The 16,917-nt window shown below is 43.1% G+C and overlaps 1 protein-coding gene and 1 long non-coding RNA gene across 3 annotated transcripts in view; one reads left to right on the top strand and one right to left on the bottom strand.

Annotated features, from left to right (window-relative positions):
* NUP205 (nucleoporin 205) overlaps nucleotides 1–15,075 on the top strand; it is an 85,475-nt gene extending 70,400 nt beyond the window's left edge. For both annotated transcript variants that reach the window (XM_053252116.1, XM_053252115.1), the window contains 12 exons: nucleotides 481–672; nucleotides 4,521–4,642; nucleotides 5,609–5,747; nucleotides 5,907–6,033; nucleotides 7,189–7,265; nucleotides 8,007–8,135; nucleotides 8,299–8,425; nucleotides 9,877–10,043; nucleotides 10,555–10,678; nucleotides 12,040–12,168; nucleotides 13,134–13,207; nucleotides 14,732–15,075. In XM_053252116.1, the coding sequence (XP_053108091.1) occupies nucleotides 481–672; nucleotides 4,521–4,642; nucleotides 5,609–5,747; nucleotides 5,907–6,033; nucleotides 7,189–7,265; nucleotides 8,007–8,135; nucleotides 8,299–8,425; nucleotides 9,877–10,043; nucleotides 10,555–10,678; nucleotides 12,040–12,168; nucleotides 13,134–13,207; nucleotides 14,732–14,884 (1,560 nt within the window). In that variant the 3' untranslated portion in view covers nucleotides 14,885–15,075. The remainder of the gene's footprint in view (nucleotides 1–480; nucleotides 673–4,520; nucleotides 4,643–5,608; nucleotides 5,748–5,906; nucleotides 6,034–7,188; nucleotides 7,266–8,006; nucleotides 8,136–8,298; nucleotides 8,426–9,876; nucleotides 10,044–10,554; nucleotides 10,679–12,039; nucleotides 12,169–13,133; nucleotides 13,208–14,731) is intronic.
* LOC128326061 (uncharacterized) lies at nucleotides 680–16,844 on the bottom strand. Its single transcript, XR_008307830.1, has 3 exons — nucleotides 15,963–16,844; nucleotides 9,274–9,373; nucleotides 680–1,680 (listed from the first exon to the last, which is right to left on the bottom strand). It is a non-coding gene; the product is annotated as an uncharacterized LOC128326061 (long non-coding RNA).
* Nucleotides 16,845–16,917: the final 73 nt, after the last annotated feature.

The raw sequence follows: 16,917 nt of genomic DNA, 5'->3' as shown, positions 1-16,917 counted from the left end.
TTTCACACAGTGGCCCACCAGATGCCTCTGGAAGCCACAGGCAGGAGTTGAGGGCATGCTCTCTCTCCTACTGTTATTCCCCTGCAACTGGTACTCAGAAAAACTGGTTCTTCTGAGAGCAGGGGAAGAACGGCGTATGCTGCCTTGAGCTCCTTGGAGGAAAGGCAGAATAAAAATGTATAAAGAAATCGAGAACTGAAACTGTAGGCTAAAAACTTCATATAGTACAATTAGACAATGTACTATTTGTAAGCACTATGCATATGTAAAGTGTTGTGAAGTATTATTAGTAGGCATTTTCTTAGCTCTTATGCAAATTCTATAAAGTATTATGCTTTCTACAAAATAGGGAGAAATATTGAATGGGTTGTAATGAACAGTGGCCAAATGAAATTCAAACATAGAAATTGATTCTTCAGCAGAGAATAGATAATTTTTACACCCTTGTTAATGGATTTAATCTTCCCTCACTTGTTTCAGATGCTAGCACTGGCTTTACTTGATCGCATCTTCTCTGTGGATAAGCAGCACCAATGGTTGCTGTACCTTTCCAACAGTGGCTACCTAAAAGTGCTTGTGGACAGCCTAGCGGATGATGACCTCAAGCTGCAAAGCTTGCTTACACCCCAACCTCCTTTACTCAAGGCATTGTACACTTATGAGTCAAAAATGGTAAATTTTAAGATTTTATTTCCAAGAATAGCTCATTGTACAGGCAACCAGTGCTACTTGTGTTACATGCCAAACCGGGATGGTTAAAGAGCACCTTTTATAGCAGTGATCAGGCCTAAACAGGGTTCTCACAAATACAGACTGAGTGGAATTGTCTTTTCTTCTTTTCCCCTAAGCTTTCTCCTCACACCACAGTATCAACTTCTTTCTTTAAAAAGTAATGACATATTAACAACCATCTAACGCAGTGGTTCACCAACTGGGAGCCTCCAGATGTTGCTGAACTACAACTCCCATCAGCCCCAGCTACAATTTATTGTGGCTGGGGATGATGGGAGCTGTAGTTCAGCAACATCTGGAGGCTCCCAGTTGGGGAACCACTGATCCACTGTATATAATTTCCAGATGTGTGCCATGGGTTGGTTGCTCATGCTTCTCACCTTCCGAGACATTCAAGAGTTCAGAAAATTCAGACCTGATGTATGCTTAATCTCCCAGCAGAAAACCATCACCTCAGAAGCTTAATTACCTTTAATTGCCCTTAAAATAAGTGCTATTGCTTTCAGTGGAGGGTTGGGCCTCTGGAAAGGCAAATGGCCATCAGTGTTCTATGTTTCTATGTTCTGTGGCCCAATTCAGACTTCATATGAAACCTCAGGTAAACATATCTGAGGTAGGTGTTTCTGAATGCATGAAGCTGTAGTTCCATCACCCAACTGAGGCTCCATTTCCTCCTCCAAACCTGAATTTGAACCCTCAGTCTGTAGTGTGTTTCGTTGCTGAAACTGGAGGTTCCTGAGCACCATTGGTGCTGAATTCTGCAGCCGCAGTAACACGGGTTTGTGAAGGAAGCTCCTCCTGGTCCCATAAAGAGGTCAGCTCGGAAATGTGTCCATTCTAGGGCATTAGCGTCTCTTGCTGGCTGTCTCTCGGAGCGAATGCTCTGCTTCTGCCATCACCTCACTCCTGCCGCTACTTGGCAACAGGAACGCTGCATCTCTAGGGTTCCTGCATTTAAAGGGACAGAGCCAGATTGGAATAAGCCTGCTTTTCCCTGCTTGCTTTGGATTTAACATGTTCCTGAGCAAGAAAAGGCTGAGAGGAAAAGATGGAGACAGCAGGAGAGAGTCTTCAAACATCCTTTCAGCAGTAGTGGCCAGTGAGGGCGGTGCAGGGTGTCAGCAAGAGGTACCTTTAAAACTCCTCCTTCCTGGCCATACCACTGGCACCTGCAAGCTGCGGGGAGCAGAGGTGCACCACCCAGCATCCCAAGTGGCTCCTGCCCTGCCTGCAGCACCGGGATCTGGCATGCGTGGCGGCCATTTGCGTGGTTAGAATGCTGACCACTATTGTCTGGAGGAGCTGGCCGGCTGGCTGGCAGACCTTGCTCAGGCTGCACATGCACTCGCTCCCCCCACCTGTGGTTATGTGCGCTTTCTCCCTTGAGCCTGTCCCCTGAGCGGCTGCCATTTGGAGGTGTGTGTGGGCTGAGCCCAGGACTGGAAGGAACTCCAGGAGAAGGGTACTGAAAGTTCCTCTGAGTCCCAGACTGGCCCACACGCCTTCTACAAGCGGCGGCCGTGCTGCTGCTGCTGGGCTGAGTGGAGTGGTTGGGGCGGGTGGGAGAGTGCACATGTGGGATCCTGACCCCCAAGCTGCTGCTGCTCGGAAGGGGCATGCAGGCCAGGCTGGGACTCGGAGGAACATTTGGCATCAAGCTGAGAGGCTCCCTGTAGAGGTGGTGGTGGTGTGGAGGGAAGGGTTTCTCCAATCCACCGATCCTTCCTTCCCTTTTTTCATTGAGTTTTCTGTGTTTCTCCCCCAAGGCCCCTTTCCAGTCTGGAAGAGCCTCTTTTCATCCTGGGGTGTCACTACATGGCTGTGTAGCTTAGGAATTCTGGGAAAGTCACTGCTATAAGGAGTGCCAGGAAAGAGTTAATATATCTTTCCCTCTGCCAAGGGTGGGCGAGTCAGAGCACGCCCCCCTCTCACATCATAGCCCACAGTTGCTGGGTGGCTGACACAATGCCCACAGTCTGGCAACTTGAGCGGAATGGAGATTGCTGGGATGAGCCTTGGTGGACTAGGAAGAGGGAGGGGTTATTTTGGCCAGCACCTGGAGGTAACGAAACTGGAGTTGGTAGATCATCTGTGGCATGATTCTTGGGTACAGAAATTAACCACAGGTTTGTTTAACTAAGGCTTGCCACTACATCTGATTGGGGCCTGTGTTTCAGATCCGCGCCTTTCCTTCTCACAGTGCCCATGTTGACCAATGACCTCTACTGGTGGTCTAAGAAACTGCATTACTAACATTCCGAAACCACAATTTAAAATATGGCTGCCTGCAAAGTGGGGGTGTGGGGAGGACCATGACATGCAAAACCAACAGCCAGAGGAATGCAGGGAAGGAATAAGTGCTGAGAAAGAAAGGGTGGAAGGAAAGAGAGAATGGAAAAGTGGAGTGCCAAAACAACAACAAATGCATATAATCTGGATAGTGATCCAACGACACTCATAAATAGTGGGTTCTGCACCTGTGCAGACCGCTTCACGTTAACAAGTTTAACCCAAAGCAGTCTGCTCAGGTGCAGAACCCACTATTTATGAGTGTCGTTGGATCACTACCAGATCATCTGTTACAAGTAAGCAACTTGTTTATATGGAATGGAGATAATTGTTCAAAGAAAAATGTGTTTAAAATAAACTAACTTGCTTAGTGCAAATCCCAGTTCCTGAGCCCAAGTACCTCTTGGATCCCAGCCTCAAACAGAATTCTAAATAGGTGTTGCACTTGCTGTCCTAAAGTCTGCAATTTCCAGAAGTTTGGTTGTGATTTAAGTGTAACGTGAAAGTATGGTTTCCTGCTACGCAAACAGGGAGTTTAATTTTTCCACGCCTGCATATTTCCTCCTGCCCCCTTACCTCTTAAACCCATGCTCATCAACATTCTTGTTTGTTTAAACCACAGTTCTGTGGCCCATGGAAAGCTGGGATTTGTTATTTAACTCTGGCTTTCAAGCCAGGATGTGAAGCCAACTTCAGACTCTAGTTTCACGTTAGTTTGGAAGCCAAAGTAATACAGTTCCCAACTTTGCACAAGACATGTAGCTGTGGTTTAGATAAACAGGGATGTTGAAGCCCTGGCTCCAAGATGGAGCTGAGGAGATGAATGGTGAGAATTATTATTTTTTGTTGTTTAAAATATTTATACTTATATAATTTTAAAACCACATTTAAAATTAGAAGTTTTTTAAAGTTTCATATTAAAAGTTAATAAAGCTAAAAACTGAGAACTAAAAAAACCTACCAGATAAAAACAGCAGATAAAACATTTAAAAGCCTCTTTAAAAAGATGTTCTTAATTGGTTTTTAAAAACACTGAGGGAGGGAACATGGTGAAGCTCTATGGAGAGGGCATTCCAAAGCCGAGGGGCCACAATGGAAAAGGCCCTGTCTCTAGTCCCTGCCAACTGGATCTCTGTTAGTGGCAGGCCCATGAGAAGGGAGTGCATGGGCTTGGGAGAGTTAGAAGCCACGTTCACATAGTGGAAAACCATGATTTCCTGTTGGGACTGAACATAGATTTCTTTGGGTTCTGCCTCTTCACCTCCCATGCTCAATGCCTGCTAGTTCCAGCAATAGCATGCACATTGCTCAGTTTATGTGTGCTAAGTTATATTGATTTGTGTATATGTAATTTTGACACAAATTTAATTTTGTGTGCTTCTTTAAGCTGGTAGCTGTCTGTGAGAAAGGAAACTGTTTAGGATTATGACACTTATGAAAGTAGGTTCTTGCCATTTAACCTGCTTTGACCAGTTTTACCTTTTGTAACATACTCTCAGGCATTCTTGACCAAGGTGGCTAAAATACAGCAGGGAGCGCTGGAGTTACTGAGATCTGGAGTGATTGTGAAGCTTGCACAGTGTCAGGTTTATGACATGCCACCTCAAGCTGATCAGCAGGGGTAAGTTCCTGTGTTGCTTATCTCTAGCATGATTTCTACAGTTATTAATCTGTAAAACACATCCTGACTGAGGACAACATTTCTACATTTGGGGCGCTACGTTTTTTGCATTACAATATATAAATAACATTTCTGTTCATTCATTAAATTCATTCTGCTGGAATCCCAACTCAACAGGGTTCAGTGGGTAGTAATAATACTGTTCAGCTTGAGTTAAGAGTACAGTATAAGAAGTTTTCATTCAAATGGCACAGAGAAGTAGTCCTCATAACATTTGCTGTGAAATGGTACAGATTCTTCTAGTTGAGAATAGCAGACAGAAGTACATAGTGGCCAGAGATATTGTTCAGTGTTGTATGTTTCTATGGCAGAGAATCATTCAGAACTTGGTGAAGTGGTGATTAGCCTTGGGAATCTCCCGTCCAAGTAGTTGTAGTTTTGGTTAGAGCATGGATAAGAGACTACTGAGAGGTATGTGTAAGCCATTCTGAACTCTTCTAAGGTAGAGCGGCATATAAAAATGTAAATAGATATATTAGGGAGAAGCCAGAGCTCAGTAGTACCATATTTACCCAAATCTAAGACTAGGTTTTTTCCAAGTCCTCTGATGTTAGAAATTGGACAAGTCATCTTAAAACAAGAGTTCTCTTCATTTTGAGTAAATACAGGTGTAACTTGTATTTAACCTATATTTTTTAAGGGGGGTCATCTTAAATTCAGAGTCTCCCTCTGATTGGGTAAATACGGTTCAGTCCTCAGCATCTCCAGTTTAAAGGACATTTTGCAGCAGGGCTGCAAAAGACTGCTGACTGAAGAGAGCTGTTGCCAGTCAAGGATATTACTGGGATTGATGGATCAGTGACCTGAGAGCACCATGTGTTTGTGTTAGAATATATCCTTGTTTTGCTCCCACCAATAAACTCCTTTTGGTTGTTTCTCTCCCCCCACCCTGCCCCCACACTTCAGACTATTTGGTATGCGAGAGCCTCCAGTCTTCATTCCTGCCCCTGTAGAACGCTATCGCCAGATTCTTCTGCCAGCTCTCCAGTTGTGCCAGGTTATTCTCACATCTAGCATGGCACAGCATGTACAAGCTGCAGGTCAGGTAAGCCAGTACGCAGGAATTCCCAGAGATGTTGGCTGTTCATGACTGAAGCTGCCATCCATAGCAGGGTGCTGGGTTGATTTTGTTATTTCCAACTCTCCCCCACTGACATGTTTCCTTAAACTTCTTCCATCTTCCTGTATGTTGTCTTTGGTCCAGGTTTTGCAGTTTCTAATAGCTCATTCAGATACTATCCAGTCAATCCTGCGGTGCCAGGAAGTCAGTGCGGGATCCTTGCAAGAACTGGCTTTACTAACTGGGATAATCAGCAAAGCTGCTCTGCCTGGTAGGATGTGGCCACTTGCGCATTTCAATTTTATATTCATTTCAATCATTAATTTACTATTGGATATAGAACTTATATTGGACCAACATCTCAGTAAACATGTATGCATACTTTCAAGCTGCATAGAACTCAACAGGCAGGGAAAGTCCACAAAAGCTCTTTGTAGTTCACAGGGTTGCATAATCCTTTCTCTGAATCTGTATCCGAGAGGCTTGAATTAGGTAATCATTCATTTAAAACAACCTGTTTCTGACTCATTCACTCAGCTGCTGAGGGATGAAAGAAAACTGGTGCATATGCAGTCCAAAACATCCTGAGTATTTATCTCTCTCCTTCAGAAAGATGGTCATGGAAGTCTGCCTGCTAATGATGCCTAGCACTAATGATGTTACGGAGATTCTAATTCAAATTTGGAAAGATTGGCTTTTAATATTTGCCTGAAGTACAAGGCAAGCATTACAACCCTGAAAATGTTTCTCTGGTTTGGATTTTAATTCAAGCCAGAGAAGAATTTAAACCTTGCTTCCCTCCCACCCAAATGTTTCTAACCACCACCACCACGCCATACCTTGCTGCTTGGGCAGCGGTGGAATGGAGAGAGCTCTCCCTCCCACCCCACCCCACCCCCCCTCCCCTCCCCTCCACAATGCCTGGCATGCTGCTGCTCCACTGGGAAATGTAGTCACACTCTTAATTAACAACAATGGAAGGGGCCATGACAGGCTTTATACGGGGCTCAGAAGAAATCAAGCTATTTTCCAAGCGCGATTTAAGACTGACTGTAGGAGTTCTCCCCATCATTAACTAGCACTCTGTCACAGCAAGCCAAGCACAGATGAAATGAAATGTTTGGCCATGGGATATAATTGAAATAGCTTCAGAAAGGCTGGTGGTGGTTTCCAGTGGCAGCCAGGAACATATTTATACTTGCAGAATGCTCTTTACAAGCTGTTGATCCAACAGAAGATACTCTTACCTGTTTTGCATTCAGGTATGTGCTGCTTGAGATAGGCACATGATTAATGTCTTTAAATCATCAAATAGTTTTCGCCAAGCTTGTTCATCTACAATATGATGTCGTCTGGACATTCCCGTGGATTATTTGCATAATAAACTGCGATAAATCTACTGTTATCATATTGTATTTTTCATTAGGTGTGTTAGGAGACTTGGACATCGATATCAATGAAGGGATGCATATTGAACTACAAGGACACATAGGGCGATTTCAGGTAAATACATGATTACAGCAACTGTTTTGTATTAATTATTTGATTGAAACCTTTGAATGAAATGATTCACCCAAATGATTCAATTTTAATATATCTGATGGAGCAGGCATTATATTCTATATAAAATGTATTTGTCATCAGCCAGGACTGGACAAACATAAGCTTCTGAAGGCGTGTCATAAGCTTTTGCTTATGGCATAAACTTTTGAAGGTGACAGACTACTTTACATGTATGATGAAGCTGAGAATGTAGAATGTAGTTTTTATAATGGACTTGCTAGAGAATAAAATACCTATGAAGTATTCAAAAGTCAAGGATTAGAAAGCACGCATGGTTCAACTTGCTCTTTCTGTGAATGAAAATGCTTTGTGAATGGTATTCCTTGCAATACATGTTCATAAAGGAGAACTGAGATGTTTCTGTGCACATAGAGAACATGCTCATCAAGAGTCACAGCCAAAGTATAGACTCCTGTAATCATCATGAATACAGTGTGGTAGTCTTGGGAACAAAATGCTGAAGTGCATATTTATGAGGTGTGGAGCACTGATTTGAGTGGGGGAGGCACGGTTTTGAGGCCAATACCATGGCAAAGTCCTAAGAAATATCCTATTGCATCTCAAGGGTACCACACTATATCCACAGTTTAAAGAATGTATCGACACTAAGCAAAGCTATAACTGGCAGGCCAAAATGAAACAATGAAATGAAACGTTTTGTTTGCTTTCCTTGTCTTCCAGCGTCAGTGCCTGGGCCTTTTAACCAGGTTTGGTGGTTCAGACAGACTGCGTCAGTTTAAGTTACAAGAAGATCATGTTGAAGGAGACAGACTGAACAAGAGGGATGAAATCGAGCTGGCCATGCAACAGGTGAGACATAGCATAGATCATACTTCAAAATACAGCTTAGAGTCCTCATTCCAAAACTGTGAAATGCCTGCTAGATATGCAGTTTTCTAAATTGCAATAAACATATAGAGTCTTTATTTTTGTACTCCGTTGTCGTTAATCCACTCTTTATCTTCCTCTGTAGATCTGTGCCAATGTAATGGAATACTGCCAGTCGCTGATGGTACAGTGTGCTCCCACTTTTGAGCACACAGTGTGCCTCTTCACTCCAAGTCTTTCTGAGTCCACCAATCGAGATGGATCTCGACAAGGTGGGTTTCTGATTATTCTAGTATGGATCAGAAACTGTATTCTGGAAGCTGAATTAAATATGTGGAAGGGTTTACAGCACCATAATACACACAGAGTGCATTGAATACTTGAAAACACTATACAAACGCCAAGTATAAATGCTTGTCAGTGGTTCCTCTGCCCTGATGAATGATGTTCAGCCTGTTCTAGATGGGGTTGCACTCTCCCTGAAGGACCAGGTTCACTGTCTGGGGGTGCTCATCGGTCCAGCACTGTGTCACTAGAGGCTCAAGTGGCCTCTGTGGCTTGGAGCACCTTTTATCAGCTTCAGCTAATACACCAAGTGCAACCTTACTGTGAAGGCTTCTTCTTGCTGCTGGATGTGAGGACATCTTGACCCACCCATCTGGGCGTCTGCATCTACTGGTGTGCTTTTACTTTTATTCTTGTACTTTCTCTATGCACATTGGACTTGGCTAGACCTCTGGAGCACATGGGAAGGATAACCCATGTGAGATATCCTCAAATCCAGCAGCAAGAAGCCTTCCCAGTGAGTAACCAATGCTCCTATCTCCCAATAGCTTTAAACATCAGAATAGTAGTCCATGTAATTGTCCATAGAATATGTAAATGGGAGGAGAGGTGGTAGTGGACATGAACACTTGCGGTAGTGAACATGAATTGTCCCCTTTGATAAGCAGGGTTTGCCTTGGTATGCATTTGGAGGGGTGACTACTATGGGTAACTACTACTGTCTGCCTGCTGTAGGAGGTGGGGCTGTAGCTCAGTGGTAGAGCATCTGCTTGCATGCAGAAGGTCCCAGATTTCATCCCTGACATCTCTAGGTAGGGCTGGGAAAGACTCCTACCTGAAACCTTGGAGAGCCGCTGCCAGTCAGTGTAGACAATTCTAAGCTAGATGGACCAATGATCTGTCTCAGTATAAGGTAGTTTCCCATATTCCTATGCCTGAAATAGTAATAGTATTTTGATAAGTGGAATTATAGTCTTATATCAGCCCCTCTTCCCCTTCCCCCAGGACGGGCACACTTCTCACATAATACAGTTTTATCTGTGAGGTATTATACAATAAAACAGGTGATATCAACATTTAGACTGTAAAAGTCCTCCCAAGTCTTTTGCAATGTTTGTTTTAGCTGAAGAGTAATCCTAGGCTTCCTTGTATAGCATGTTATCTACAGCCATTTCTTTTTATAGCAATGCAGTATGCTGTGCTTAAATATGTTTAGTTGCCATGGGAAGAAAAGAAAAAAGCTGGCTGTAGGCCTAGAATGGAATGGAAATACTTTCAACACAAAATCGGTGGGAATGGTTTGATTGCTTGCCAGGCATCAAGAGATTACATCACATATTTGGAACAGAGTTTATCATTCACTTAAGCAGCACAATAAAGTTGAGTTTCTGAAGAGCATGCAAGAACTTTGTTTAACTTGGATTGAAATCTTTCTTAGATGCACAAACACCAGTAATCCCATATTGGCGTCTGCCTGGCCTGGGTATCATTGTCTATCTGTTAAAACAGAGTGCTAATGACTTCTTCAGTTACTATGATAGCCATCGTCAGAGTGTTAACAAGCTGCAGAATGTGGAACAACTACCACCAGACGAGATAAAAGAGGTAACCACCCTGCATCCTTCACGTGTGTCTTGACTATTGAGCTAGATTTATCTTGCGTTTATTGTGATGGCCTGATATATTATCCTTTATACTACTGGAATTATGAGAGCTGATAAAGGAAAACTTAAGTAACTGTATCAGTTACTTGTTTTGAGGTGCATAATTTCTGGTTGGATTATTTTTATTTTTTTAGTGTCACTGTATTTACGGTTACTGGACTCTCAGAAGGGTCAGTATGAAGTGTGCATTCTGAGACTGAACAAACTTAAATGTTTTTACTTTCCCTTACAGAAAAAGATAAAATAATTAAACTGGTATTTTTCTCATCCTTCTTGAGAGAGATTTCAGAATTCCACATTAATCCCCCCCCCCTTTTCTAAAATAGGAATGAGGTCAGATTTGTGTTTGTGATGGGAGAGGAAGGGGATGTTGGCAGTTCTCTAGGGCTCTTATTTGCTGTTGTGATTGGCCAAACAGTATTAAATATTTGCATGTTTTGTTCTTTTCATAGCTGTGCCAGTCAGTCATGCTAGCTGGAATTGACAAAATTTCAACTGCCCAAAAATACATCTTGGCCAGGCGTCGTTTAGTGAAGCTGATAAACAACAGAGCCAAGTTGCTTTCACTGTGTTGCTGTATCCTTTGATAGTTTTGAAGACTCTGACAATCAGACTTGGTGTAAAGTATAGCCTGTGCCTCTGATCTCATGGAGACCAAGTGATTAGGCAATATAAACATATAATAATAAATACAATACTTTTTAAAAAAAAATTACTATTTTTTTCTTCTTGAATCTCACAGAGGATGTTAATGGTATCCTACTAAGTGCAGTCATTCCATATGTCTGAATTCAGGAAAATTGTCCACCTAATATTAGTAGACTTTACAAATTATTCAGTGTGTGATGTTTATTGACTGTAGGTGGACAATTATCCTGAATTCAGATATGTAGGTATCATTGAATTGTTTATTGTTTCAGATAATGAATGTTGCAATTCTTACCACAAGGAAAAGACAGCATTTAGTCATTGTTGAATTCGCTATTGTGTTTATTTTTAAACAGTGGAATACACAAGAAAAAAGTGAAGATTCAGTTCCTCTTTAAGAAACAGTATTTAGTGGTGTTTGTGGTTTAAATTCTTTTTGGTTCTTTCAAGATTACTTGGACTTTACTAATGCAAAACTACTAAGCTGGTTGGTGTGCGGGTAACATTCACTGGTATTTTTATTTTGCCTACAATTCCCACAATCCCTGGCTATTGGCCACTGTGTTTGGGGATTATGGGAGTTGTAATCCAAAAACAGTTTTGGGGTTGGGGTCTAAATTGAGCAAGCCTGCTTGTAAGCACTACTTTCTCAACTTCTGTTACTTGTGAAACTCCTGGTTTAGGAGAATATAAACTAGTAAAAAGATAGTCTGCCTGATATGCTTTAAAAATGTGCAGGAACTTGAAAAAAGAATTGTTTCTGTTCATGTACATATCTAAGGATTGTTGCCTCTGTGAGTAAGCTGGAACAAATGTTAAGGTGAGACAGTAAAGAGAGGCCCCTTTTAGCCTTTATCTCTGAATGTGCAATTAAAGGTAAAAGTGTGCCATCAAGTTGATTTCGACTCCTGGTGCCCACAGAGCCCTGTAGTTTTCTTTGGTAGAATACAGGAGGGGTTTGCCATTGCCTCCTCCCAAGCAGTGTGAAATGATGATGCCTTTCAGCATCTTCCTATATCACTGCTGCCCGATATAGTACCAGCAGGGATTTGAACTGGCAACATTCTGCTTGATAGTCAAGCATTTCCCCGCTGCGCCACTTAAGGTGACTTTACAATGTACAATATAATTTTACTTGCTAATGATTCCACTAAAGCTGGATGTGCTAAATTCAGCACGGACATTGTTGTATGAAGACCTGAAGCCTGATTTTGACGGACAAGCATACACCTCTTCCCAAGGAGTTAGGTTGTAAATCTGATTTTCTCCTTTACTAAGGACATTTGCAGATATCCTAGAAACATGTCTTTTTATTCTTTGGCGGCATCTGGAATACTACCTGCTGCACTGCACCCCCACAGATTCCCAAGACTCTCTTTTGGCCTCCCGGACTCCATTTAAGAGCAGAAGACTACAGGGTAAGATTATGATATTCTTGCATTATGACCCATATTAACATTTAACTACACGAAATCATGTTAGTGTATTCAAGGACAGAGGCTGATATTCTGCGTAATGAAGCACGCACGTTAGCAGGGTCTGCAGGGGCCCTTGCACAACTCCCCCCTCTCCTCTTACACTCACACTGCTGTGCAAGAGCACTAATACTTTCAAGCGCTGCCCACATTTCAGAAGCGAGTGCTTCTGGAGCATGGGCAGCACTCAGAAATATTAGTGCTCTTGGACAAGACTCCCACTGCATCCCCTCAGAGCCTGCTAACATGCACACGTCATTAGTCAGTTTGTCAGCCATATGTTTTGTAATAATGTTTTGAACAGGTGTCTCCCCTCCAGAAGACATGAATGTTGCAGGGCCATATAGAATGAGTTCCTTGGAGACCAGCCAATTGCTGAGGGTGGGGGTAGGGGGAAATAAAGGAGAGGGCAAATGCACAAAATAAAGGGATGTGGGGAGGGATTTAGGCAGCAGCTTGAAATCCCTGGTTTATGTTCCTCCTTGATGAGAGAGAGATTAGCACTTTCTTGCACATGTAGTGCTGAAACACTCCCTGCCTCTCCCCCCGCCACACACACACAGGTTCAGATACTATCCAGGACTGGCTCACAGATTATGGCGGTCTGTTGAAGTCAGCTGCTTCATCTGCCTACAAGTTAGTGGAACTTGAGGCAGGGCCTCAACAAGCTGAAGGCTGGGGAAAGTCAATCTCATTTTTGCCTGCAAGGGCTGTTATAACTCAGGAAGATGGCCTCGCTGGCATAAGGGATAGTAAGACTCAGATTCTTTTAGTTCTGTTTTGGTGGGAAATTGGGATGGGAAGACAAGAAAAACTCAATATTGATTTAGTCCTGCATTGTGGACCTGAAGTTCTTTAAGGCTGTTTGGTAGTTACAGAAAATAACTGTTGTCACTCTTAATTCCAAGATTCCTTCAGTTCAGGGCCAAACCTGGATTTTAGAAGTGGACTGAGTAGAGTCAGCCAACACGATATAGATCAGGTAAGATTCTTCAAGTAGTGTTTTCTAGAACCAGTGGTCTACATCTAAACTAATGTTGCACCAGGATAATGCTGTTGCTCTAGAGCAAGGATGTAGTGCAGTGATATTACAAAAAGGAGGGCTGTTCTAGGCTGGCTTTTGCACTGATGGAAAATGTTGATGTGTTGCAAAACATACCGCACAACTTGTATGTGTCCCAGAGAAAGTCTTCCACAAGTGGTTGCACAGCTTCTTGGAGCACTGCAGTGTTGTGCAGCTCTGCAAACGTCTTACATGTGTGCAACTTCTCTCATTTGTGCTAGCACAACACTAGTCTGGATGTCAGCCAGTGTCTTAATTAGATCATTAGCATGCCTTTTCTGAAGTCCCTGTGTTGCTTTTGGGTTGAAAGATTCTTTGTAGTTCTAATGTTGCTATACAGAGCTCTGAAATTTTTGAATTCTTAACCACAACATTTGTTGTTTTAAAATAAACACATGGCTATTGGCTAGTACATTAACTATTGCTTCTAGAACTGTACTGGCATATTCCATTCTGTGTGTCTGACATCAAGAAGAGAGCTGGTCTTGTGGTAGCAAGCATGACTTGTCCCATTAGCTAAGCAGGGTCTGCCCTGCTTGCATTTGGATGGGAGACCACATGTGAGCACTGTAAGATATTCCCTTCAGGGGATGGAGCCACTCTGGGTAGGGATGTGCATGGAACCACAGTGGGGAGGTTCAAAGGCAGCGGAGGTCTATCTTTAAGAGTGGGGGAGGGTGCACTTACTCCTCCCGCTGCTCTTCCATGTTTTCCAAGGCCCATCAGGGTGGCAGCATACCTGCCGCCCCATTCCTCTTGTCTTCTGGATATGACCAGCATGTGCAGGTGCGCCGGCGACTTCTGGTCATATCTGGAAGTCAAGGGCAACGGGGCGGCAGGGAGGTACGCTGCCGTCCCGATGGGCTTTGGAAAACATGGATGCCGGCAGGGGGAAGCAGCAGGAGGGGTAAGTGCACCCTCGCCCGCTCTTAAAGATAGACCCCTGCTGCCTTTGAACCGGTGGAACCACCGAGTTCGGAGGCTCAGGCCCATAAAGGGCCTCCGAACCAGTTTTGTGCACATCCCTAGCTCTGGGAAGAGCAGAAGGCTTCAAGTTCCCTCCCTGGCTTCTCCAAGATAGGGCTGAGAGAGATTCTTGCCTGCAACCTTGGAGAAGCTGCTGCCACTCTGTGTGGACAATACTGAGCTAGATAGACCAATGGTCTGACTGTGGCAGATATATGGCAGCTTCCTATGTTCCTAAGAACACTTGGAACAAATTAATCAAGGAGTATGGGCATTAATCAAGGAGTATGATCTAACACCCTTTTGCTCTCCGCCCCACTCATTTCTTTGATATTGATGCCCATACTCCTTGATTAATTGATATCGGGGAGAGATACTTGGGCTTATTTTAAAAGAGAACTTAAAGAGCAGAAGACCCTTGTCAAAATAGGGCTTGTTTGATTAAACTTTTTTTATCTCCTTTCCCTAATCCTTTAGCTTCAGATTGAAGCTACCAACAGTTTTGGGGAATCGCTGCAGAAGAAGCTCCTTGATATTGAAGGCTTATATTCTAAGGTCCGGTCACGCTACACTTTCATTCAAGCACTTGTGAGACGTATCCGTGGTCTCCTAAGGATATCCAGGACCTGAAGGACTTCTGGTTGTGCCTCACTGAAATTTTTGTAAAAGTGACGTTTTCTAAATTATGATCAAATTTTTTTGCTACATTTTCATTCCAACAGTTTTGTGTATTCTTCCTATTCCCATCTACTGAGAAAAAGACTTTGAAAAAATGATGTATGAAGCTCTTTGTTCAAGAATAAAACAAATTATTACAAAAACGAGTGATGGTAATTTACAGACTTTCAAGCTTTGAAGTTTAGATAGATTTGTGTCATAGTTTAACAGAAACCAGACACTAGCTGGGCTCATTTTTTCTACTTTTACTGTTGCAACCTCAATTGTACAGACAAGAAGAGAAAGATGTATATTTTGAATTCAAAACTTGTCTACCTACAATTAGACAATTGGGTTATTTTATTTTAATTCACTTTTTTCACTATCGCATTCAGGTGAATGCATTTTTTAAAGTTGCAAATAAAATACTGCAACTCAGTCCTCATCTCTATCCTTCTTCACCAAAAGCCAACAGAAATATAAAGTCTTCACTGCTTCCAGAAGATTCATAGTTGGGTTCTGGCAAGCTCCCAAGGGGAGAGCAGGTCACAGCTGAAAATACTCCTCCATCCACCCATTCTGAAGCTGATGCATACACAATAAACTAGAGCAGGGATTCTCAACGTTGGGTACCCAGATGTGATTGGACTTCAACTCCCATAATTCCCAACCAAAGGCCACTGGGGCTGGGGATTATGGGAGTTGAAGTCCAATAACATCTGGGGACCCAACGTTGAGAATCCCTGAACTAGAGTACTTTCATCAGTTTCACCATCCATTTAAAAGGCAGTGGTGGTTCCTATTATAGCAAGAGCCGTATTCTTGCTTAATTTGTTTAATATATTTTCATGCCGCCCCATCTATCTAAATAGAAGTTCATTGGACACGCCTCCCACCCATAACTAATAGGGATGCAAACACACCCCATTTTTCGGCATTCACGTTGTATTAGTAAGGCTCCCAGAAAACTGGGAGCCCACTTCGTTCAATGCAATTTACTCTCGAGAAAACTTACAGAGGATCGGGCTCGAGCTTGCTGGTTAGTTCTCACCTTCACTCTAACCAACGGCGCTATCATGAAACAGAAAATACAATGTAGACTTCGGCAGCTCTACTCCCAGAGAGAGCAGCAGAGGACACGAGACTTCTCGCCACCAAGACCGGATTGGAGCGCACGATCCAGGCCCGCCGCCAAGCTGTGCAAAGTAGCTTGTAATGAGCACGTGGACGTGACGAAAACTCAGAGAGCCCCACGTCTTAGCACGTGAGGGCATGGTAGCGGGTAGGGCAGAATAAACCCTCTTATTGGCCTCAGGGAGTTTCTGGGTTCAGTTTAGAGAAGGCATGTTCAGCATCCTCCGAATGGCCGCACGTCGGTCCGCTTAAATTTCCGCCCGCTCAAATCCAGCGTCCTGTTGCATGCAGAACTCTGCACTCCACTGATCTGTATGCAGAAGACGCTTTTAATTGTTTAAAAACAGGGGAATCCACATGAGATAAGACCTAACTTTGAAAGAACAGGATTTCCTTCTTTGTCTTTGGTTTCTGAAAACAATACAAGAAACTGGTAGCACTAGGGCTACTGTCAGATGTTTTAGTGATATATTTGGGCATGAAATATATTTTGATTCTAGCCTTGCAGCTGGCCAGTAAAGCCACGATTAAATCCTAGTTTATCCGTTTATTTCTATGAACAGTTCTCATTTCATCTTGGGGCAGGAATTCCTATCGAAATGGGACCGAGAAACTGCCTCACTGAGACTTTTCCTATCTCTATGCCATCAACTCTCTCTTTCGGGAGCCCCGTATTGCTCACTGCGGAAGAGGAAAAACAGACTCAGCCAGCCTATCCCTTCTGACGCAGCAGTTTCGTTATTCTGATATTCAAAAAATATTCAGGATTATTTTTATTTTATTTTTGATATATTTTGCCGGCAGCATTCTTCCTTGATTTTTTTTTTTAACCTACTAAAAGGCGGTAGCGAAAGACGCATTTCGGCTTCGTG

Source organism: Hemicordylus capensis, chromosome 5 (assembly GCF_027244095.1).
Source record: "Hemicordylus capensis ecotype Gifberg chromosome 5, rHemCap1.1.pri, whole genome shotgun sequence".
NCBI lineage: Eukaryota > Metazoa > Chordata > Lepidosauria > Squamata > Cordylidae > Hemicordylus > Hemicordylus capensis.
The sequence above is the reverse complement of the archived record's forward strand: the minus strand, read 5'-3'. Positions and strand labels throughout refer to the sequence as shown.